This window comes from Ranitomeya variabilis, chromosome 2 (genome assembly GCF_051348905.1).
Source record: "Ranitomeya variabilis isolate aRanVar5 chromosome 2, aRanVar5.hap1, whole genome shotgun sequence".
Classification (NCBI taxonomy): Eukaryota; Metazoa; Chordata; class Amphibia; order Anura; family Dendrobatidae; genus Ranitomeya; species Ranitomeya variabilis.
The window spans coordinates 345,536,688-345,562,423 of record NC_135233.1 but is presented as its reverse complement, the minus strand read 5'-3'; the positions used below and the strand labels follow the sequence as shown (position 1 = coordinate 345,562,423).

The 25,736-nt window shown below is 44.9% G+C and overlaps 1 protein-coding gene across 1 annotated transcript in view; it reads left to right on the top strand.

Annotated features, from left to right (window-relative positions):
* LOC143805801 (galectin-4-like) overlaps positions 1-25,736 on the top strand; it is a 49,883-nt gene that overhangs the window by 22,191 nt on the left and 1,956 nt on the right. The window contains exon 9 of the mRNA XM_077285476.1: positions 5,112-5,200. Within this exon, the coding sequence (XP_077141591.1) occupies positions 5,112-5,200 (89 nt within the window). The remainder of the gene's footprint in view (positions 1-5,111; positions 5,201-25,736) is intronic.

The window sequence follows — 25,736 nt, the reverse complement described above, 5'->3', positions numbered from 1 at the left end:
ATTGCTTTCTTACAGTTGTTGATACAATGAGGGAACATGTAAAAGTGGTTAACGTAAACTCCCTTTAAAACATTATCTTTATTTTAAATGCAGAAAAAAATACCCTAAGTGAACACACAATACTATATATATCGTTAAAGCACAGTTGTAGATTCTTATAGTCTGAATAGGGATCTAACCCAACTGAGAGGCCAAAGTACCTGCATGGATCTTATAGGCAGGCTCTCCCTATTTCTTGTTCCCTGCCTAAGTCATGGAGGTTGACACCATATTTCACGATAGTGGCGCCCCCACTCAGCGTCGACTATTCCTATATTTCCCTTACATGTCTCGTATCAGAATATAGAGGGGAAATAGATAATCGTATATTTTAAAGGGAACCTGTCACCTGAATTTGGCGGGACCGGTTTTGGGTCATATGGGCGGGGTTTTCGGGTGTTTGATTCACCCTTTCCTTACCCGCTGGCTGCATGCTGGCCGCAATATTGGATTGAAGTTCATTCTCTGTCCTCCGGAGTACACGCCAGTGCAAGGCAATATTGCCTTGCGCAGGCCTGTACTCCGGAGGACAGAGAATGAACTTCAATCCAATATTGCGGCCAGCATGCAGCCAGCGGGTAAGGAAAGGGTGAATCAAACACCCGAAAACCCCGCCCATATGACCCAAAACTGGTCCCGCCAAATTCAGGTGACAGGTTCCCTTTAATTACACATTTCACTAAAAGTCAAACATCATACAAGTATAAGTCCTTAAATATAGATTTTTCAGCTTACAACATATAATCCTATTACAGGTACAAAACCATCTCATAAGAAATATCTGTAGGAATTCCTCCTATCTTATATAACTTTCAATTAGCAGAAGGATGGTCATATTGGATATGTGAGAAACGGACCCTACATCACGCCTGTGCCTGCCAGCGGATATTGGCACCCTTGATTCATGATAGTGCCGCCCCTGCTCCTTGTCAGCTCACCCTAGTCCTCCCTTACCTATCTAGTTACACGGGAAACTCAAAGGGACAGTCCATCCTTCATGTAAACAATAATGGCATGTGTCAAGGTTTAACTTATCTGATCATATGTCGTGTCCCTACTAGTGATGAGCGAGTATACTCATTGCTTGGGTTTTCCCCAGCACGCTCGGGTGTCCTCCAAGTATTTTGGCGTGCTTGGAGATTTAGTTTCTGTCGATGCAGCTGCATGATTTGTGGCTGCTAGAAATCCTGAATACATGTGAGGAATGCCTGTTTGTTAGGGAATCCCCACATGTATTCAGTCTGTCCAGTAACTGCAAATCATGCAGCTGCGTTGACAGAAACTAAATCTCCAAGCACGCCAAAATACTCGGAGACCACCCGAGCATGCTCGGGGAAACCCGAGCAACGAGCATACTTGCTCAACACTAGTCCTTACGCGTTTTCCCCTTTTTGGTGCCAGGTTCATCAGGAGGCATTGGTGAAGGGACTCTTCTGCATCATAGTGAAGTCCTGCTGAAAGAGGTGCACGGTGCAATATTTCCATTGATACTTGACACTCGGCTGCTTCCAAACTCCTGTAACTCACTTCCTCCTTTGGTTTCTTCCAGTGGTCTTCCATAGGCACCACTGTAGAAACCAAGTAGTAAAATGGTCAATCAATGTAGTGGCATGGCCTATTGGTTGGTAGATGATGGCTCCTTGAAGGCTAGAGCTGGTGAGAGTGTACTTCAAAGGAGGGAAGAGTGAGGGATGGACGAGGTGGAATCTGGTTGAAGCTAGGTGAGAAAGCCAAATCCTCCACAAGTTTGCTGCAGGAACAGAGAGGGAGTAAATTGAAGGCCACTGAAGGAAGTGCAGCAGAGGAGGCAGTATCAGTTGGTATTAGCCATGTTTCTGCAAGGCTCTGAAATGATAAGTTGAGATAATTGATGTAGGAGTGTATTACATTCCATACTGCTCCAGAAAGAGGAGGACTGGAGGAAATAGGTTTAAAATTGGACAGGTTAAGGCTGCTTTCATACTTCAGCTTTTTGCTGTCAGGCTCAATCCAGTAAATTCTGAAAAAAAACGGATCCGGCAAAAGTTGCCGCCGGATCCGTTTTTTTTCTCATAGACTTGTATTAGCGACAGATTGCAATGGATGGTCTCACGTTTCATCCGTTTTTTGCTTGATCCGTTGAAAATTGATTTTCCGGCGGCTGGAAAAAATGGACATAGTAACGTTTTTTGTGTCAGTCGAAAAAATGGACAGCGACGGATCCGTTGCCATCCGTCATTTGCTACAATGGAACCCCCTGCCGCCGGATCCGTCAAATGACGGAATCCGGCGACAGATTCCATTTTTTTAACTGAGCATGCTCCAATTTTTTTAGGATCCAATTAGCTGGATCAGCTAGTCGGATCCTTTGAAAAAACGGATTCGTCGCATCAGTTTTTTACAATCTGCAACTGATCCTTTTTTGCAACATTCGACGGATTGCGCCTGATGGCAAAAAACTGATGTGTAAAAGCAGCCTTAGAGAATTAATTTGGTAGTGGGAAGGAAATATAATCAATGTTTCATTTCGGGCAGACTCAGTCAAGTGCTCTTGTGTTATCTATGAGAAAGCTGCTGCCAGATATCTCTGGTTGCATCTTATTTCAAGGAGAACAAAAGGATCAGCAGTCCGAAACTGTTGGATCCTTATCCTCCCCGACAATCATTTGTTTAGAGCACCCACACATTAGACTCTTGGCCAAAACCGGTTATTTCATTCAATTCGGCTGATGTTAGTCAGGTCACTTTTCGCGGGAGATCGACGGGAGAGTTGGGGATAACGTTAAAATTGGCGGAAGGTGAATATATGATAGGGGCAGCGGACTTACATTTGAAGCACTACTATAGCGGTGTAATAAAAAAACGCTGGGGTGGTGCTTTAAGAGAGAGATAGAAGTCCTAGGGTGTTATGGATAGAACTACCTGGGAGCTTTTTATAAGTATATGTTTTTATTAAATTATTTTTTTCTGCCTCATTAAGGAGGGTTGGATTAGACATCTATGTTTATTGGGGGTAAGGGGTATGTATCTAGTATTTGATGCCTATGTATTTTTCCTAATGATTAGTAAAGCATTTCAATAAAAAAAAAAGTTAAATGTTAAAAATGGACAGCAAACTGATTGCATTGTGTGCTGTTTGTGGTTTTCACAAATCCATACACTTGTATGGGTGATTTTGATCAATGACTCAGATCAACAACGGACTTGTCTTAGTATTTATATATTTTACGGACCACTTTGTCTGCAAAAAAGACATGGACAATTGAACAGTGTGATTAGCAAGACGTGGTATGTGTTCTATAAGTGAAAAACATGGATAGAACATGTTCGTGAAAAAAATGGAGCCTGAATGAGGCATAATAGGAACATTTTTATTTTTGCATAACTTTTTTTTTTTTTTTTTAATTTGAGCCTTTTTTATTTTTTAAAGTTAACTTTACTTGATTATTTTTTGTTCATTCTTATGGGCAAGGTTTTGATTATCCAGATGTTTTTGTCTAATTAATTAATTAATCAATCAATCTTTTCAGAATGTCACAAATATTTTGCACAATAATATTCCAGTGTACATTAGTGGAGTATAAAGTCTATCAAATTTTATTGTGCACTAAATTGCAACATTTTAAAGCTTATTGAAATGATTGTGTTTTTACACTAAAAAGGTGGAAAAAAAACAAACGAGCACCAATTCATCAAACATTGTGGGGCCATTTGGAAGAATTTGGCGCAAAATCAGCCTGCACAAAAATAAACACAAGATGAAAAAAAAGGCATTTAAAAATTTAAATAATGAATAGGTGCCCAAGTATTTAGCAAAAGGTATAATATTGCAGCGCCCCAGAGTCCTGGTTGTTGCAGTACTGATGCTCCGCCGCAAAGGGGGGCTATGGTACGTCTGATGGCACTGAAGGAGTTCATCTGACCAGGTATCACAGACACCAATACACTTCACAGTCTGGCCTCCAGGGGGAGCTAAGGGTGCTATGTATTAGGCCACTCCTCACAATCTGGTAAAACTGGGGGTTAGATAGGAAGTTAGTCAGAAGCTGACTGGGTTGGAACCAGGCAACATCCTGTGGCAGAGGGTGTTGCAGGGGAAGATTCAGGGGGGTCCCTGTCAGGGGTGGGATCCTGACAGAGGCCTAGCGAACAGAAAGAACGTTACAGGACCGCGCCTGCACTTCATTGCGGCGGTATCCCAAGAAAGGACAAGAAGCGAGGTTTATTGTGCTGAGTGAGAAACGAAATCAACGCAACAAGGAGAAACACCAGTAGGAGTCGTGCTGTAAGACGAGGCAACATCCTACTGAGGCGCGTAGCCGGTGGCCGGAAACGCCAAGGCCTTACTTCAAACCTACGGCAGGACAGTCAGTTATAGGCGGGCTGTCTCACTCAAATCACCTAAGAAGACATAGGGGGCAACATTTGGAGAGGGGCGACACTAGGGTCCCGGAAGAGCTCCGAGCCTACTCGTCATACGGGTGCGTCCTAGCCATATCATCTGGGGGGACGAAGAAGAACATCATAATCGAGTTGTGAGGGAACTTCAGAAACAACAGTTGCGGGGACTATCCCGTAAGCACAGCAGGGGAGGACCACAACACACAAGCGCTAGAAGGTAGGCACAGATTTCCACCTGCAAAGGGAACTCTGGAGGTGCCATCGGACCGGCCGGACTCAGGTAGCCTGGTTAACCGTATTCCGGACTGAGGATCCTGAAGCCTTCAGTAAAGAGGTAAAGAGACTGCAACCTGGTGTCCTCGTTATTCACCGCGACTTGCACCGCACCACAACATCATCACATCCTCAACTTTCACTGGACGCCCCTCAGCAGGGCCACGGACCGGGTCTAGCCACCGTGACCACCCCAGAACTGAGACACAGAGGCCCGGTACCGGGTACCCCTCGGCCCTGCGGCAGTGGGGGCGCTCCAATATATATACCTTTTAATATAATATATAAAGCAAAATATAATAAAGCAAAATAATAATACATTTATGAAGTTGCACTTAGAGATGTTATACAGAAATGATCAGTCTATACCGGGACACATTTCTTTACTGTTCTCACATTAAAAACTATTTTCTCTCCAGGTTATGCCCTTCCAGGCTGCTTTCCAGAACAATTTTGGTAAACATGGAAAAGTTTTGATAACGGGAAATATCTCCTATGGAGCAGACAGGTGCGTTTCTTCATATATCACTAATTACCGTAAATCCTTAGGGTATTTAAGGAGTACATGTAAGGCCTCTTTCACACGTCAGTGTCTCCGGTACGTGTAGTAACAGTTTTCTCACGTACCGGAGACACTGACACATGTAGACCCATTCAAATTAATGGGTCTATGCACATGTCTCCGTGTTTTCACGGACCGTGTGTCCGTGTTCAAAACACGGAGACATGTTTGTTTTTCTCCCGCAGCACGTACTGCAATACGTCCTGCACACGTGCACACGGAGAACAGTGTGCACTCTCCTCCGTGTGCACGTACCGCCCGCAGGAGAGACAGCGCTACACTAAGCGCTGTCCCCCCCGCATGTGGTGCTGAAGGCAGAATTCATCTCTTCTCCCCCAGTGTTCGTTGGAGAGAAGAGATGAAAGGTCTTTTTTTTTTTTTTTGGGTGAAAAATAAAGTTTGCATGTGCCCCCCGCCTCCCCCCCCCAGTGCGCCGCCTGGCCCCTTGCCGAAGAAATACTCACCTAGCTCCCGCGATGTCTCCTCTCAGCGCTGGCAGCTTCTCCTGTGTGAGCGGTCACGTGGTACCGCTTATTACAGTCAGTGAATATTCCCTGACTGTAATAAGCGGTACCACGTGACCGCTCACACAGGAGAAGCTGCCAGCGCAGAGAGGACAGAGGAGACATCGCGGGAGCTAGGTGAGTATTTCTTCGGCAAGGGGCCAGGCGGCGCACTGGGGGGGGAGGCGGGGGGCACATGCAAACTTTATTTTTCACCAAAAAAAAAAGATCTTTCATCTCTTCTCTCCAACGAACGCTGGGGGAGAAGAGATGAATTCTGCCTTCAGCACCACATGCGGGGGGGACAGCGCTTAGTGTAGCGCTGTCTTTCCTGCACGGTCCGTGTGGTCCTCAGGCGGCACACGGGCGGCACACGGATGCCGCACGTTTGCCACACTGATGTGCCACTTGAGCACACGGACACGGATAACTCCGGTACCGATTTCTCCGGTACCGGAATTATCTGGACGTGTGAAACCGCCCTAAGGTGAAGGCTATAAGTTTCAGTTGGTGTGGCCCACCAGAATTTTAAAGAATAAATAAGCATTATTTTTTAATAATTTTTGTCCAGCATAGAAGGTTAGAAAACTTTGCAAATCACTTTATTGTCTTGATATCTGCAAAAAAAATTGAATGCAACTTGCCTCCAAATCCTACTTATCTCACATCTAATTGCCTGTTCTCAGCTTTATTATTATTATTATTATACATTTTTATAGCGCCATTTATTCCATGGCGCTTTACATGTGAATTACGGGGCAAATATAGACAAATACATTAAACATGAGCAAAAAACAAGGCACACGGGTACATAAGGAGGGAGGACCCTGCCCGCGAGGGCTCACAGTCTGCAGGGGATGGGTGATGATACACTAAGAGAGGGTAGAGCTGGTTGTGCGGCGGTTCAGCAGGTTCAGGATCACTGCAGGCTGTAGGCTTGTGAGAGTGATGAGTGAAGAGGTGAGTCTTCAGGTTCTTTTTGAAGGTTTCTATGGTAGGCGAGAGTCTGATATGTTGGGGTAGAGAGTTCCAGAGTATGGGGGAAGCACGGGAGAAGTCTTGGATGTGGTTGTGGGAAGAAGAGATGAGAGGGGAGTAGAGAAGGAGGTCTTGAGAGGATCGGAGGTTACGTGTTGGTAGGTACCGGGAGATCATGTCACAGATGTATGGAGGAGATAGGTTGTGGATGGCTTTGTAGGTCATTGTGAGGGTTTTGAACTGGAGTCTCTGGGCGATAGGAAGCCAGTGAATGGCTTGGCATAGGGGAGAGGCTGGAGAATAGCTGGGAGACAGGTAGATTAGTCGGGCAGCAGAGTGTAGGATGGATTGGAGTGGTGCCAGAGTGCTAGAGGGGAGTCCAGAGAGTAGGAGGTTGCAGTAGTCGAGGCGGGAGATGATAAGGGCATGCACTAGTGTTTTTGCGGTGTCGCCGTCAAGGAATGCGTGGATCCTGGAAATGTTTTTGAGTTTGAGGTGGCAGGAGGAGGCAAGGGCTTGGATATGTGGCTTGAAAGAGAGGGCAGAGTCGAGGATCACCCCGAGGCACCGGGCGTGTGGGACTGGGGAAAGTGAGCAGCCATTGACATTGATGGATAGGTCTGGTGGAGGGGTAGAGTGAGATGGGGGAAAGATGATGAATTCTGTTTTGTCCATGTTCAGTTGTAGAAAGCGTGCAGAAAAGAAGGCTGAAATAGCAGACAGACAGTGCGGGATTTTGGTAAGTAGGGAGGTGAGGTCAGGTCCAGATAGGTATATCTGCGTGTCATCGGCGTAGAGATGGTACTGCATACCGTGGGATTCTATGAGCTGTCCCAGACCGAAGGTGTAGATGGAGAAGAGTAGGGGTCCTAGAACAGAGCCTTGAGGAACACCGACTGACAAGGGGCGAGGTGAGGAGGTGGTGTGGGGGAGGGAGACACTGAATGTCCGGTCTGTCAGATATGACGAGATCCAGGAAAGGGCCAAGTCTGTGATGCCAAGAGATGAGAGGATTTGTAGCAGAAGGGAGTGGTCCACAGTGTCAAAGGCAGAAGACAGGTCCAGGAGAAGGAGGACAGAGTAGTGTCGCTTGTTCCTGGCAGTTAGTAGGTCATTGGTGACTTTAGTTAGGGCAGTTTCAGTTGAGTGATGGGAACGGAAGCCAGATTGTAACCGATCAAAGAGGGAGCAGGAGGAGAGGTGGGAGGACAGTTCAAGATGGACGTGTTGCTCCAGCAATTTGGAGGCATAAGGGAGAAGAGATATCGGGCGATAGCTAGACACAGAGGATGGGTCGAGGGAGGGCTTTTTGAGGATGGGTGTGATCTTGGCATGCTTGAAGGATGAGGGAAAGACACCTGTTGTGAGTGAGAGGTTGAAGAGGTGCGTTAGGGTTGGGATGAAGACCGTGGAAAGGTTAGGGATGAGGTGGGACGGGAGCGGGTCGAGAGTGCAGGTGGTGAGGTGTGATCTTGACAGGAGGGTGGAGAGCTGATCTTCTGTCATGGTGGAGAAGCTGGTTTTGGAGGAGCAGGGGTGAGCAGCTAAGAGGGGCAGTGGGCGCTGTGGGCCAAAGCTTTCTCTGATTGTATCGATCTTCTGTTTAAAGAAAGAGGAGAAGTCTTCAGCAGAAATGAGAGGGGAGGGAGGGGGTGCAGAGGGATGGAGTAGAGAAGAATTGAAAGTGTTGAAAAGCTGTTTAGGGTTGTGAGACAGGGAGGATATGAGAGATGAGAAGTTTGTTTTGCGGCAGTGAGCGTGGACTTGAAGCTGGCGAGGGACTGCTTGTATGTGGTGAAGTGGTTAGCAGAGCGGGATCGCTTCCATCTCTGTTGTGAATTCTGTTGTGGGTTCTGCTCTTAGGCTCCCTCCGGTGGTTATAAGTGGTAGTGCTGCTGTTTGTCCTTCACAACAGTCATCAGCTGCTTCCACTTTGGACGGGGCTATTTAGTCTGGCTCCTTCCTTTATTGAGTGCCAGTTGTCCATTGTTTTCTAGGGATCCACATCTCTGCTTGGTTTCTCCTTCTGGATTGTCCAAATCATCAAAGATAAGTCCTGGCTCTGTTTTTGCAGTCCACATGTGGTGGACTTAATAGTTCTGTGAATTGCTATGTTTTTTCTTGTCCAGCTTTGTCTGTGTTAAGATTTACTCAGCCAAGTTGGAAGCTCTGGAGTCACAGAGTTACCCTCCATGCCTTTAGTTAGGTGTGGAGATTTTTGTATTCTCTGTGGTGGATTTTGTAGTATTTTTTATACTGACCGCACAGTACTCTTTCCTGTCTTTTCTTTCTAGGTAGCGTGGCCTCCTTTGCTAAATTATGTTTTCAGTCTGCGTTTGTAATTTCCCTCTCCTCTCACAGTCAATATTTGTGGGGGGCTGCCTTTCCTTTGGGAATTTTCTCTGAGGCAAGATAGTATTCCTGTTTCTTTCTTTAGGTGTAATTAGTCCTCCGGTCATGACGAGGTGTCTAGGGAGTGACAGGAACATCCCACGGCTACTTCTAGTTGATGTGTTAAGTTCAGGGTCTGCGGTCAGTATAGAGGCCACCTACTCCAGAGCTCGTCCATGCTGCTCCTAGGCCACCAGTTCATAACAGTACAACTGGCCAACAATGAGTTAACCGCATCTCAAAAGAAGGGAAAGAAAGTGCTGAGCCATTTTTTTTTCTGTACTCTGTTGTGTTTTTTTTTCCCTCTTCACTTCTGGGTGGCTCAGGAGTTAGGCGTTGACATGGATGTTCAGGGACTTGCTTCTCGGGTGGATCAACTTGCTGCTAGAGTACAGGGTATTTCTGATTATATCGTGCAGACTCCTGTTTTAGAGCCTAGAATTCCTACCCCCGATCTGTTCTTCGGGGACAGGTCCAAATTTTTGAGCTTTAAAAATAACTGTAAACTGTTTTTTGCTCTTAAGCCCCGTTTCTCTGGTGATCCCATCCAGCAGGTAAAAATTGTCATTTCTCTGTTGCGTGGTGACCCGCAGGATTGGGCATTTTCCCTGGAATCTGGGAATCTGGCCTTGCTTAATGTAGACACCTTTTTTCAGGCGCTTGGGTTATTGTATGATGAACCTAACTCTGTAGAGCATGCTGAGAAAACACTTTTGGCCCTGTGTCAGGGTCAAGAAGCGGCAGAGTCATATTGCCAGAAATTCAGAAAATGGTCTGTGCTTACTAAGCGGAATGAGGATGCTTTGGTGGCAATTTTCAGAAAGGGTGTTTCTGAATCTGTTAAAGATGTTATGGTGGGGTTCCCCACGCCTGCAGGTCTGAGTGATTCTATGTCTCTGGCCATTCAAATTGATCGGCGCTTGCGTGAGCGCAGAGTTATGCACACTATGGCGTTGTCTTCCGAGCGGAGTCCTGAGCCTATGCAGTGTGATAGGATTGTGTCTAGAGCGGAACGCCAAGGATTAAGACGTCAGAATAGGTTGTGCTTTTACTGCGGCGATTCTGCTCATGTTATTTCTGATTGCCCTAAGCGTGCCAAGAGAATCGCTAATTCCGTTACTATCAGTACTGTACAACCTAAATTTCTGTTATCTGTGACCCTGATCTGCTCATTATCGTCATTCTCTGTCATGGCATTTGTGGATTCAGGCGCCGCTTTAAATTTAATGGACTTAGAATTTGCCAGACGTTGTGGTTTTTCCTTACAGCCTTTGCGGAGTCCTATCCCTTTGAGGGGGATTGATGCTACACCATTGGCTAAAAATAAACCTCAGTTTTGGACACAGTTAACCATGTGCATGGCGCCAGCCCATCAGAAAGATTGTCGCTTCCTGGTGTTACATAATTTGCATGATGCTGTTGTGCTGGGGTTTCCATGGTTACAGGTACATAATCCGGTGTTGGATTGGAAATCTATGTCTGTGACTAGTTGGGGTTGTCAGGGGGTTCACGATGACGTTCCTCTGATGTCAATTTCCTCCTCCCCCTCTTCTGAAATTCCTGAGTTTCTGTCAGATTTCCAGGATGTTTTCGATGAGCCCAAGTCCAGTTCCCTTCCACCGCATAGGGACTGTGATTGTGCTATAGATTTGATTCCAGGCTGTAAGTTTCCTAAGGGCCGACTTTTCAACCTGTCTGTGCCTGAACATGCCGCCATGCGGAGCTATGTAAGGGAGTCTTTGGAGAAGGGGCATTTTCGGCCATCTTCTTCTCCATTAGGAGCAGGTTTTTTTTTTTGTTGCCAAGAAGGATGGCTCCTTGAGACCCTGTATTGATTATCGCCTCTTGAATAAGATCACGGTCAAATTCCAATACCCTTTGCCTTTGCTTTCTGATTTGTTTTCCAGAATTAAGGGGGCTAGTTGGTTTACTAAGATTGACCTTCGAGGGGAATATAATCTGGTTCGTACTAAGCAGGGTGACGAATGGAAAACTGCGTTTAATACGCCCGAGGGCCATTTTGAGTATCTTGTGATGCCATTCGGACTCTCTAATGCCCCATCTGTGTTTCAGTCCTTCATGCATGATATTTTTCGGAATTATCTTGATAAATTCATGATTGTATATTTGGATGATATTTTGATTTTTTCAGATGATTGGGAGTCTCATGTGAAACAAGTTAGGATGGTATTTCAGGTCCTTCGTGACAATGCCTTGTTTGTGAAGGAGTCTAAGTGCCTCTTTGGTGTACAGAAGGTTTCTTTTTTGGGCTTCATTTTTTCTCCATCATCTATAGAAATGGATCCGGCTAAGGTTCAGGCCATTCATGATTGGATCCAGCCCACATCCGTGAAGAGCCTTCAGAAATTTTTGGGCTTTGCTAATTTTTATCGCCGTTTCATTGCCAACTTCTCCAGTGTGGTTAAACCCCTGACCGATTTGACGAGGAAGGGCGCTGATGTAGCTAATTGGTCCTCTGAGGCCGTTTCTGCCTTTCAGGAGCTTAAGCGCCGATTTACTTCTGCCCATGTGTTGCGTCAGCCGGATGTTTCTCTTCCTTTTCAGGTTGAGGTTGACGCTTCTGAGATTGGGGCAGGGGCCGTTTTGTCTCAGAGGAATTCTGATGGTTCCTTGATGAAACCGTGTGCCTTCTTTTCTCGAAAGTTTTCGCCTGCGGAACGCAATTATGATTTCGGCAATCGTGAGTTGTTGGCTATGAAGTGGGCATTTGAGGAGTGGCGACATTGGCTTGAGGGGGCCAAGCACCGTATTGTGGTCTTGACCGATCATAAGAATCTGATTTACCTCGAGTCTGCCAAACGGCTGAATCCTAGACAGGCCCGATGGTCCCTGTTTTTCTCCCGTTTTGATTTTGTTGTCTCGTATCTTCCAGGTTCTAAGAATGTTAAGGCTGATGCCCTCTCTAGGAGTTTCTTGCCTGATTCCCCTGGGATTCTTGAGCCGGTTGGTATTCTTAAGGAGGGGGTGATTCTTTCTGCCATCTCCCCTGATTTGCGACGGGCTCTTCAGGAGTTTCAGGCTGATAAACCTGATCGCTGTCCAGCGGGGAAACTGTTTGTTCCTGACAGATGGACTAGTAAAGTGATTTCTGAGGTTCACTGTTCTGTGTTGGCTGGCCATCCTGGGATTTTTGGTACCAGAGATTTGGTTAGTAGGTCCTTTTGGTGGCCTTCTTTGTCACGGGATGTGCGTTCTTTTGTGCAGTCCTGTGGGACTTGTGCGCGGGCCAAACCTTGCTGCTCCCGCGCCAGTGGGTTGCTTTTGCCTTTGCCGGTCCCTGAGAGGCCTTGGACGCATATTTCTATGGATTTTATTTCGGATCTTCCTGTTTCCCAGAGGATGTCTGTTATCTGGGTGGTCTGTGACCGGTTTTCTAAGATGGTTCATTTGGTACCTTTGCCTAAGTTGCCTTCCTCTTCTGAGTTGGTTCCGTTGTTTTTTCAGCATGTGGTTCGTTTGCATGGCATTCCGGAGAATATTGTGTCCGATAGAGGTTCCCAGTTTGTTTCTAGGTTTTGGCGGTCCTTTTGTGCTAAGCTGGGCATTGATTTGTCTTTTTCTTCCGCATTTCATCCTCAGACAAACGGCCAAACCGAGCAAACTAACCAGACTTTGGAAACTTATTTGAGATGCTTTGTGTCTGCCGATCAGGATGATTGGGTGGCTTTCTTGCCATTGGCCGAGTTTGCCCTTAATAATCGGGCTAGTTCTGCTACCTTGGTGTCACCATTCTTTTGTAATTCTGGGTTTCATCCTCGTTTTTCTTCAGGGCAGGTTGAGTCTTCTGATTGTCCTGGGGTGGACTCTGTGGTTAAGGAAGGAGATCCAGCTCGACGGTATAGTGAAAAAATCCGTAACTTTATTCACTTCAATTCATGTAAGATGAAGGACGAAACATCAGCAAGCAATGAGAATAAAAACAAGATCCAAGATCAACGCGTTTCTGGTGACAAGGCACCCTTAATCATGATACTTGGTATGTGTCATGACCCATACTTTTATACTGGTATCCGGCAAACACACCGGTATGACAATTAGTTGGCTTAATTATCCAGCAAAGTAGAGACACATGAGAATGAATACAAAGCAGACATCATTATAAAAACAAGGCAAATATTCTAGCTAGATGGAAATGCAGAGATACCAAAGATACAAATATACAAAATTGCATATAAAGATTCAGAAAATTCAAAAAATGTAGGAGTTTGAATATATACAATATATAATTCATATGATTTATATAGTTGTGTGAATCTGGAACAATCCAATGTGAGAACTTATCCAATAGAAAAAATTAATTAATTAATTAATTTATCTGATAGAAAAAAGTATAATAAATAAAAAAAGTATGAAATTTAGATGATGAAAAAATGATTAAATAATTAATAATTTAGAAAGTTTATTAAAGAATAATAATTTTGAACGTAATAATAACGATAATGATGATACATTGGACTATACCAGATTCTGACACATACCTATGCCATAAGGACAAATGATGGCAATATGATACTATATGCCATGATTTACAATATATGAAAAGAAGCAACATAAGTTATTCAGTACATTTACAATCCTGAACATTTATTAGTTTTATTTTGTTTTGTCAATTTGAATAGATAAGCGCAAAAATGCAAAAATGAATGGAGGGACAAAATAAACAACGGCAAACCCCCACAAATCAAAGGCTGACGCATACAGGATAAGCTCGAGCGCAAATACAGACACCACCACAGTGCCGACACGGCCAGACAGCGAGAATTCAAACCATACGATATTCTAGTTCCAAGTTTAAAATATTCATGAATTTGTAGATGGATATGGGTGGAGGAACAGGATAGACAACGGCAAGCCTCTCACAAATCAAAGGCTGACACATACAAGATGTATGTGACACATACCAAGTATCATGATTAAGGGTGCCTTGTCACCAGAAACGCGTTGATCTTGGGTCTTGTTTTTATTCCCATTGCTTGCTGATGTTTCGTCCTTCATCTTACATGAATTGAAGTGAATAAAGTTACGGATTTTTTCACTATATCGTCGAGCTGGATCTCCTTCCTTTTCCTGTTTGTTCACGCCTTGGCACAGCGGTTCCGTGCTCCGAGTTTCCAGGAATGTCGATTGTGGTGAGCTGGACTTTGTTTTGGACTCTGTGGTTGACAGGTTGCAGCAGATTTGGGCTCATGTTGTGGACAATTTGGTGTTGTCTCAGGAGGAGGCTCAGCGTTTTGCCAACCGTCGTCGGAGTGTGGGTTCCCGGCTTCGGGTTGGGGATTTGGTCTGGTTGTCTTCTCGTCATGTTCCTATGAAGGTTTCTTCCCCGAAGTTCAAGCCTCGGTTTATTGGTCCTTATAGGATTTCTGAGATTATCAATCCAGTGTCTTTTCGTTTGGCCCTTCCAGCCTCTTTTTCCATCCATAATGTTTTTCATAGATCTTTGTTGCGGAAATATGTGGTGCCCGTGGTTCCCTCTGTTGATCCTCCTGCCCCGGTGTTGATTGATGGGGAGTTGGAGTATGTTGTGGAGAAGATCTTGGATTCTCGTTTTTCTAGACGGAGGCTTCAGTATCTTGTCAAGTGGAAGGGTTATGGCCAGGAGGATAATTCTTGGGTTGTTGCCTCCGATGTTCATGCTGACGATTTGGTTCGTGCTTTCCATTTGGCTCGTCCGGATCGGCCTGGGGGCTCTGGTGAGGGTTCGGTGACCCCTCCTCAAGGGGGGGTACTGTTGTGAATTCTGTTGTGGGTTCTGCTCTTAGGCTCCCTCCGGTGGTTATAAGTGGTAGTGCTGCTGTTTGTCCTTCACAACAGTCATCAGCTGCTTCCACTTTGGACGGGGCTATTTAGTCTGGCTCCTTCCTTTATTGAGTGCCAGTTGTCCATTGTTTTCTAGGGATCCACATCTCTGCTTGGTTTCTCCTTCTGGATTGTCCAAATCATCAAAGATAAGTCCTGGCTCTGTTTTTGCAGTCCACATGCGGTGGACTTAATAGTTCTGTGAATTGCTATGTTTTTTCTTGTCCAGCTTTGTCTGTGTTAAGATTTACTCAGCCAAGTTGGAAGCTCTGGAGTCACAGAGTTACCCTCCATGCCTTTAGTTAGGTGTGGAGATTTTTGTATTCTCTGTGGTGGATTTTGTAGTATTTTTTATACTGACCGCACAGTACTCTTTCCTGTCTTTTCTTTCTAGGTAGCGTGGCCTCCTTTGCTAAATTATGTTTTCAGTCTGCGTTTGTAATTTCCCTCTCCTCTCACAGTCAATATTTGTGGGGGGCTGCCTTTCCTTTGGGAATTTTCTCTGAGGCAAGATAGTATTCCTGTTTCTTTCTTTAGGTGTAATTAGTCCTCCGGTCGTGACGAGGTGTCTAGGGAGTGACAGGAACATCCCACGGCTACTTCTAGTTGATGTGTTAAGTTCAGGGTCTGCGGTCAGTATAGAGGCCACCTACTCCAGAGCTCGTCCATGCTGCTCCTAGGCCACCAGTTCATAACACATCTCCCCTCAGCAATCCTAGAAGACAGTCTCAATTCTTTGGTCAGGCTGGTCAGCCAAGGCTGCTTGTTGATTGTACGAGTTTTGCTATGCATGAGCGGGGCGGCCAAATTGAGTGTTGCTGTTATTGTGGTGTTATAAAAAGCAGCAGCATCTGTGTCATGAAGGGAGGCTATGTCGGTAAGAGGGAGAAGGGACTCAGGGAGTGATTGTAAGTTGAGATGTTTGAGATTTCTGCGAGGGAGTTTGTGGAGTGGGGGTTGCACACTAGGAGAGGAGAGGGAAGAGAATGTCAGTAGGTTGTGGTCAGACAGGGGGAGGGGTGTGTTAGTGAGATTAGTAAGGGAGCAGAGGCGGGTGAAGATGAGGTCCAGTGTGTGGCCATCTTTGTGAGTGGCCTCAGAGGACCATTGAGTGAGGCCAAAGGAGGCAGTCAGTGATAAAAGTTTAGAGGCAGCTGAGGTGGAAGTGTCAATGGGGATGTTGAAATCACCAATGATGATAGTGGGGATGTCAACAGAGGAAATGAAGTAGCCATGTGGTGAAGTGGTCAAGAAAGCTGGAGATGGCTAGTTCTGGGGGGCGGTAGATGACAGCCAGCTGGAGGTTGGAGGGGGAATAGATGCGGATGGAGTGCACCTCAAATGAGGGAAAAGTAGCGGAGGGTGGTAGCGGGATTGGAGTGAAGGAGCAGGTGTCGGACAGGAGCAAGCCAACCCCTTCACCACGTTTGTTGGTGGAGCGAGAGGTGTGAGAGAGGTGGAGACCGCCGTAGGAAAGCGCAGCTGGAGAGGCTGAGTCAGAGAGGGTGAGCCAGATTTCCGTGATGCCAAGGAAGGAGAGTTTGTTGGTGATGAAGAGGTCATGGATAAATGGCAGTTTGTTGCAGACGGAGCGTGCGTTCCATAGTGCTCCAGGTAAGGGGACCGGGGGAGTGGGGGCTGGATGAATGGGTATGAGGTTGTCATGGTTGGGAAAACGTGCGGAGGATCGAGGTAGGGGGTTCCAAATGAGTGTGGGGATGTGTTGAGGAGGGCCGGGATTTGGGGATACATCACCAACAATAAGGAGTAGCAGACAGAGCGTTAGAAGGTGGGTGCAGGAGAGGACATGATGCGGCCGTGTGTGTCTGGAGAAAAAGGATTGTATGTGGAGGAATAGTTCTGAGGAGAAGGTGAGATGGCTGGGGAGGATGGAGGAAGAAATGACTAGTTCCTTACTAGGTGGAGGGATTGCAGGAGATTGTAAGAAGGAAAGTAGTATGGGGGTGAAAGAGCAAAGAAACCGAAACATTCTAGTGGTTGGTATTCTGTTACCTTCCAGTCAATTCCAGTCCAATTCAGTCTAATTCAAATTCATAATTAAAAAGATGTCATTTAAAAGATGGAAGTTAAAAGATGAAATGCAGCAGACTGCGTCTGTAGCAGATGCCTGCATGTGAATATATCCCCAATTAAGGGCAATCAGGTGTGAATGAGGAGGTGGCTGGGTATGGGAGACCAGATGCACAGAGTTAGGCAGAGGTCATAAAGAGAGGGAGGGGTTGGACTGACCACTCAGAGAGATGCCAGAATAACAAAATGAGATACATGAAAACAGGTCATGGAAACAAGCTGATAGGTAAGAAAGTATACTAAAAAAGGATTATATGTGCTGCACCTAGACACTCAGATCCAGGGAAAGCATAGAAAAAAACAGTGCAATATACAGAGGCATTCAGGAGCCAGGGAGAGCTGGGGAAAGTCAATGCATATCATGAAAAATCAATGCAATATACAGAGGCAAACAGGAGCCAGGGAGCTTCATTAATATTGGAATGTACTTATTTGGTGCAGTCCCTCCAAGGACTATAGCCAAGAAAGTCCTCTTGAAATAAAAAAAAGGAAAAATGGAGGAAGCACTCAAGGAGTCCAAAAAAAAAACAAAAAAAAAAACTATTTTGTGGATTTTTAGTAATCCATCTAGATGCAATGTTTCAGCTTCCCATTTGAAGCCTTTATTAAGGACCATTGTACTTGAGTAAGTAGGGCTTACCATGTCTGCTGATGTGATGGACAATACTGGTCTGGCAGCAAAAGAGTGTTACAGCTGCTACATAGACGACATTCTGATTATCTGATCCTGTCCAGTGGGGGCTGTGCCAAACTTTATCTAGTATCTTAACAATAATTAATTGCATCTATGATTAACCAATACTAACCCTTACCGTAAAGTGGAGTTCTTATATCTTTTCTTGATAGGAGAAATAAAGGCAAAAAATTGTTCATATTTCAATTGTTGTTTAGAAAAAAAAATCTGACAATGCAATACTTGATGCAACCAGTTACCATCCAGTACACACAATAAAATTGATTCTTTATGGGGAAATAATTAGGATGAAATGCATTTGTTCAGACGGTGGTTATTTGGTAACAGAATAAAGGGTAGGGAGGGTGTTGTGAATTCTGTTTGTGGGCTCCCCCGGTGGTGTTTTATGGTAGTGCCACTTATTTGCCTTCTTCTATCCTTGATCACCTGTTGACACCCATTAGGGGAGTTTCCTATTTAAGGCTGCTTGGCTGCTGGTCTGATGCCGGCCAACAATGTATCAGTAGCATTCTGTTGCATTCTCCTGCCTCAAGATCCTTTTCAGCTAAGTTGAATTTTGTTTCTAGTTTATGCTATTTTTGTCCAGCTATTTGCAATGTGACTCTCTGTAGCTGGAAGCTCTCGTGGACTGAAATTGCCACTCCAGTGGCATGAGTTGTCACTGGAGTTTTAAAGTAATTTCAGGATGGTGTTTTTGAGTAGTGTTTTGAAGTTGACCGTGAAGTGACTCTTTCCTGTACTTCTGCTATCTAGTAAGCGGACCTCACTGTGCTAAATCTGCTGTTCATCCTACGTATGTCTTTTCCTCTTGACTCACCGTCAATATCTGTGGGGGGCTGCTATCTCCTTTTGGGGTTCATCTCTGGAGGTAAGGCAGGCCTGTATATTCCTCTGATAGGGGTAGTTAGATCTCCGGCTGGCGCGTGGTGTCTAGGGCATCGTAGGAAACACTCCCCGGCTACTTCCAGTGTCGTGTCAGGTTCAGGTCACGGTCACTTTAGTTCCCATCACCCGAGAGCTAGTCCGTTGTTATTTTGATTTCCCTGCCATTGGGAAAATCATAACAGTTTGGCCGGCCCACATGTGTTAAAACTATGCACTAAAGCAGGAAAGGATATGAAAAGGTTTTTTTTTCCTTCTGTGTTTGGAAAGTGCACCTTAGTGCTTATTTGTACTCCTTGCTTAAACTGCAGTCTTCAGCCTTTTTTTTTTTTTTTTTCCTCTCCTCTTAATCTTTGAATGGCTTTGGTTACACCTGTTTGAATCATGGATCCACAGAGTTTGGTTGCAGGTCTGAATAACCTGGCTACCAAGGTCCAGAACTTACAAGATTTTGTTATACGTGCTCCAATGTCTGAACCTAAGATCCCTATGCCTGAATTTTTTACCGGAGACAGATCCCGTTTTTTGAATTTCAGAGAGAATTGTAAATTGTTTTTGTCTCTGAAATCTCACTCTGCTGGTGATCCTGCGCAACAGGTTAAAATTGTTATTTCTCTATTGCGGGGTGACCCACAAAGTTGGGCATTTGCATTGTCGCCAGGGGATCCTGCGTTATTAAATGTAGATGCGTTTTTTCTGGCTTTGGGGTTGCTTTATGAAGAACCTAATTTAGAGATTTTGGCTGAGAAAGCCTTGATAGCTCTTTCCCAAGGGCAAGATGAAGCTGAGATATACTGCCAAAAATTTCGTAAATGGTCGGTGCTTACTAAATGGAATGAGTGCGCTCTAGCAGCTAATTTCAGAGAAGGTCTCTCTGATGCCGTGAAGGATGTCATGGTGGGGTTCCCTGTGCCTACAGGTCTGAATGATGCCATGAAATTGGCTATCCAGATTGATCAGCGTTTACGGGAGCGCAAATCTGTGCACCATATGGCGGTATCTTCTGAGCAAAAATCTGTGCACCATATGGCGGTATCTTTTGAGCAAAAACCTGTGCACCATATGGCGGTATCTTCTGAGCAAAAACCTGTGCACCATATGGCGGTATCTTCTGAGCAAAAACCTGTGCATCATTTGGCGGTGACCTCTGAAAAGGCACCAGAGCATATGCAATGCGATAGTGTATTGTCTAGAGGCGAACGACAGAATTACAGGCGCAAAAATGGGTTGTGCTTCTATTGTGGAGATCCAGCTCATGTTATATCAGCATGCTCTAAACGCATAAAGAAGGTTGATAAAAAGGTTGATAAATCTTTTTCTATGGGTACCTTGCAGTCTAAATTTCTTTTGTCCGTAACATTGATTTGTACTTTATCATCTGTTACTGTGGATGCTTATGTGGATTCTGGCGCCGCTCTGAGTCTCATGGATTGGTCCTTTGCCAAGCGTTGTGGGTTTGATTTAGAGCCTCTGGAGGTTTCTATTCCCTTAAAGGGTATTGATTCTACACCTTTGGCTAGCAATAAACCACAATATTGGACACAAGTGACTATGCATCTTTCCCCAGACCATCAGGAGATTATTCGTTTCCTTGTGTTATATAATCTACATGACGTGTTAGTACTTGGATTACCATGGTTACAAATTCATAATCCAGTCTTGGACTGGAGATCAATGTCTGTGCTGAGCTGGGGATGTCAGGGGATTCATGGGGATGCACCTTTGGTTCCCATTTCTTCATCTACTCCCTCTGAGATCCCAGCATTTCTGTCAGATTTTTATGATGTCTTTCAGGAGCCTAAAACTGATTCTCTCCCCCCTCACAGAGAGTGTGACTGCGCTATTGAGTTGATTCCCGGTAGTAAATTTCCTAAGGGTCGCTTGTTTAATTTGTCTGTACCTGAACATACTGCTATGCGGGAGTATATCAGAGAATCTTTGGAAAAGGGTCATATTCGCCCCTCTTTGTCTCCACTGGGGGCAGGGTTTTTCTTTGTGGGTAAAAAGGATGGTTCATTGAGACCTTGTATTGACTATCGACTTCTGAATAAGATTACAGTTAAATACCAGTACCCGTTACCTTTACTGACTGATCTTTTTGCTCGCATAAAGGGGGCGAAGTGGTTCACTAAGATCGATCTACGTGGTGCGTATAATTTGGTGCGGATTAAGCAGGGGGATGAGTGGAAGACCGCATTTAATACGCCTGAAGGCCATTTTGAGTATTTGGTAATGCCTTTCGGTCTCGCGAATGCCCCTTCCATTTTTCAGTCCTTTATGCACGATATTTTCCGTGAATATCTGGATAAATTTATGATTGTGTATTTGGATGATATTTTGATTTTTTCGGAGGACTGGGAATCTCATGTTCAACAGGTCAGGAGAGTTTTTCAGGTTTTACGAGCTAATTCTCTATTTGTGAAGGGCTCAAAGTGTATTTTTGGGGTTCAGAGAATTTCCTTTTTGGGATATATTTTTTCCCCTTCATCTATGGAGATGGACCCTGTTAAGGTTCAGGCTATTTGTGATTGGGTACAACCTACTTCTCTAAAGAGTCTTCAGAAATTCTTGGGATTTGCTAATTTCTATCGCCGATTCATAGCGGGTTTTTCTGCCATTGCTAAACCTTTGACTGATTTGACCAAGAAGGGTGCTGATGTTGCTAATTGGTCCTCTGCGGCTGTGGAGGCCTTTCGGGAGCTTAAGCGCCGCTTTTCTTCTGCTCCTGTGTTGCGCCAGCCTGATGTTTCGCTCCCGTTCCAGGTTGAAGTAGATGCTTCCGAGATCGGAGCAGGTGCAGTTTTGTCGCAGAAAGGTCCTGACTGCTCAGTGATGAGACCATGTGCGTTTTTCTCTCGAAAGTTTTCGCCCGCTGAGCGAAATTATGATGTTGGAAATCGGGAGCTCTTGGCCATGAAGTGGGCATTTGAGGAGTGGCGTCATTGGCTTGAGGGTGCTAGACACCAGGTGGTGGTCTTGACTGACCACAAAAATCTAATTTATCTTGAGTCAGCCAGGCGTCTGAATCCTAGACAGGCGCGCTGGTCGTTGTTTTTCTCTCGATTTAACTTTGTGGTTTCATATCTGCCTGGGTCTAAGAATGTGAGGGCGGATGCCCTCTCTAGGAGTTTTGAGCCTGACTCGCCTGGTGAGTCCGAACCTACTGGCATCCTGAAGGATGGGGTTATATTGTCAGCTGTCTCCCCAGACCTGCGGCGCTCTTTGCAGGAGTTTCAGGTGGATAGGCCTGATCGCTGTCCGCCTGGTAGACTGTTTGTCCCTGATGACTGGACCAGTAGAGTTATTTCGGAGGTTCACTCTTCCGCGTTGGCAGGTCATCCTGGAATTTTTGGCACCAGGGATCTGGTGTCTAGGTCCTTCTGGTGGCCTTCCTTGTCTCGAGATGTACGTATTTTTGTGCAGTCTTGTGATGTTTGTGCTCGGGCTAAGCCCTGCTGTTCCCGGGCCAGCGGGTTGTTGTTGCCCTTGCCTGTTCCTAAGAGGCCTTGGACGCACATCTCTATGGACTTTATTTCTGACCTTCCTGTTTCTCGTAGGATGTCCGTCATCTGGGTGGTGTGTGACCGTTTTTCCAAAATGGTTCACTTGGTACCTTTGCCCAAATTGCCCTCCTCCTCTGAGCTGGTCCCTCTATTTTTTCAGAATGTTGTGCGTTTGCATGGTATTCCTGAGAATATAGTGTCTGACAGGGGTACTCAGTTTGTGTCTAGATTTTGGCGGGCGTTCTGTGCCAGGATGGGCATCGACTTGTCTTTTTCGTCTGCATTCCATCCTCAGACTAATGGCCAGACTGAGCGTACTAATCAGACCTTGGAGACTTACTTGAGGTGTTTTGTGTCCGCTGATCAGGACGATTGGCTTGATTTTTTGCCATTGGCAGAGTTTGCCCTTAACAATCGGGCCAGTTCTGCCACTTTGGTTTCTCCATTTTTTTGTAATTCAGGGTTTCACCCTCGCTTTTCGTCCGGTCAATTGGAGTCTTCGGATTGTCCTGGAGTAGATGCTGTGGTTGATAGAATGCATCAGATTTGGGGACAGGTTGTGGACAATCTGAAGTTGTCCCAGGAGAAGACTCAACAGTTCACTAATCGTCATCGGCGTGTCGGTCCTCGTCTTTGTGTTGGGGACCTGGTTTGGTTGTCTTCTCGATTTGTTCCTATGAAGGTCTCGTCTCCTAAGTTTAAGCCTCGGTTTATCGGCCCTTATAGGATTCTGGAGGTTCTCAATCCTGTGTCCTTTCGTTTGGACCTCCCAGCATCTTTTACTATTCATAATGTTTTTCATCGGTCATTGTTGCGGAGGTATGAGGTGCCGGTTGTTCCGTCTGCTGATCCTCCTGCTCCTGTGCTGGTTGAGGGTGAGTTGGAGTATGTGGTGGAAAAGATCTTGGACTCCCGTGTTTCCAGACGGAAACTTCAGTATCTGGTTAAGTGGAAAGGCTATGGTCAGGAGGATAATTCTTGGGTGACAGCATCTGATGTTCATGCTCCTGATTTGGTTCTTGCATTTCATAGTGCTCATCCAGATCGCCCTGGTGGTTCTGGTGAGGGTTCGGTGCCCCCTCCTTAAGGGGGGGGTACTGTTGTGAATTCTGTTTGTGGGCTCCCCCGGTGGTGTTTTATGGTAGTGCCACTTATTTGCCTTCTTCTATCCTTGATCACCTGTTGACACCCATTAGGGGAGTTTCCTATTTAAGGCTGCTTGGCTGCTGGTCTGATGCCGGCCAACAATGTATCAGTAGCATTCTGTTGCATTCTCCTGCCTCAAGATCCTTTTCAGCTAAGTTGAATTTTGTTTCTAGTTTATGCTATTTTTGTCCAGCTATTTGCAATGTGACTCTCTGTAGCTGGAAGCTCTCGTGGACTGAAATTGCCACTCCAGTGGCATGAGTTGTCACTGGAGTTTTAAAGTAATTTCAGGATGGTGTTTTTGAGTAGTGTTTTGAAGTTGACCGTGAAGTGACTCTTTCCTGTACTTCTGCTATCTAGTAAGCGGACCTCACTGTGCTAAATCTGCTGTTCATCCTACGTATGTCTTTTCCTCTTGACTCACCGTCAATATCTGTGGGGGGCTGCTATCTCCTTTTGGGGTTCATCTCTGGAGGTAAGGCAGGCCTGTATATTCCTCTGATAGGGGTAGTTAGATCTCCGGCTGGCGCGTGGTGTCTAGGGCATCGTAGGAAACACTCCCCGGCTACTTCCAGTGTCGTGTCAGGTTCAGGTCACGGTCACTTTAGTTCCCATCACCCGAGAGCTAGTCCGTTGTTATTTTGATTTCCCTGCCATTGGGAAAATCATAACAGGAGGGTATGGAGAAAAAGGAATTAAAGCAGCTGAAAAGTCGTTGATAGATCTGGACATTCACCACTATATGGAAATAAACTGGCTAAACTTAATAACGATAAAAAACTTGTATCTAGCATTTCATTTAGCCAAAAGAATAAAAGGGAAAAACAATTAAAGATAGATGCTTAACTATACACACATCAGGATTTACAGTAAAGGTACCTTCACACATAACGATTTCGTTAACGATATTGTTGCAACGTCATGCTTTTGGTGACGTAGCAACGATCCCGCTTAACGATCTCGTTATGTGTGACAGCGACCAACGATCAGGCCCCTGCTGGGAGATTGTTGGTCTTAGGGAATGATCAGGACCTTTTTTTGGTCGCTGATCACCCGCTGTCATCGCTGGATCGGCGTGTGTGACGCCGATCCAGCGATGTGTTCACTTGTAACCAGGGTAAATATCGGGTTACTGAGCGCAGGGCCGTGCTTAGTAACCCGATATTTACCCTGGTTACCATTGTAAAAGTAAAAAAAAAAAACAGTACATACTCACATTCCGATGTCTGTCACGTCCCCCGGCGTCAGCTTCCCTGCACTGACTGTCAGCGCCGGCCGTAAAGCAAAGCACAGCAGTGACGTCCCCGACAGCTTGACGAAGGCTGACGCCGAAACGCGCGTCGGAGACGGGCACATCCAGGAGACGGTTGCACTGCAGGTAATTTTGGCTCTGGTCATTATTTATACTATATTATATTATAGGACTTATCCTTGGCAGCTATCATCATACTGACTAGTACTTTTGAGCATATACCTGCATGTGCTATTTTCCTAGCTCACAGCGGCTGCACATTTGCACTTTACCCTGGCATACATATATATATATATACACCGGTTGCAGTATTCAGCATTTACTACATGCACTTTAGCCTTAGAGCACACTTCAGGCTGCACTATTTTTATGTTTAATGTTGTTGCACCTACACTCTAATCTGCAAGAGTTTATTCTTGCATATACCTTTGTACATTCTTATATTCGTGTGTATATTTTAATTATGTTTCTTAGTTTCTTTTTTTGGTGGCATGCATTTATTTATTGATTTATTCTTATGATTTACTTCATTATCATGTAGCCACTTTAGGACTCTGTTTAAAATACTCCTCCGTCTCCTTGGTATAGCGCCCCTCTTTTGGTTTCTTTTTCCCCCTACCATATAGTGTATTTTTCACAAATAAATATTATTTAATATGATTATTTGGGCATGAGTTCGGTCTTTTTTGCTCTTTTTTCTTGTGTATAATTTCCGATTCGTCCGTTACCTTGTCCATATTGGTATGCATATGAGGTTTGAATTTGAAATTTTGCTTCCTTTGATATTTTCTTACAATTGACTTGATCGTTTATGTATACCTTGCCTTGAGTTGTATATATAGAATGTAAAAGGGGTAACATGAAATACATAATTAATTACCAGGAAGGGGTGAAAACTGGCAAAGACCACTGTTGTTGAGGAAGGCGCACTGGATATTTGCACTAGACACTAGACTACCTAATGAATGAATTTTATACATGGTTTATTGTTCTTTTATTTTATTTATTGATGACAGCTGGTTTTGGGTTTTGTGTCTTTTCTATCACATGTAGGCAATTTATTGTAATTATTTTTGTATTGCACCTGATTGGTCATTGTGATTTTAAATGGTTTTACCAAGATTCTGAGATTCAGACTATGATTAAGGCACTATGTTTGCCGGTCTGTTTTATTAAGTGAATTCCAAACAAGTATTTTTTTATGCTACTTTAACGGAATTTT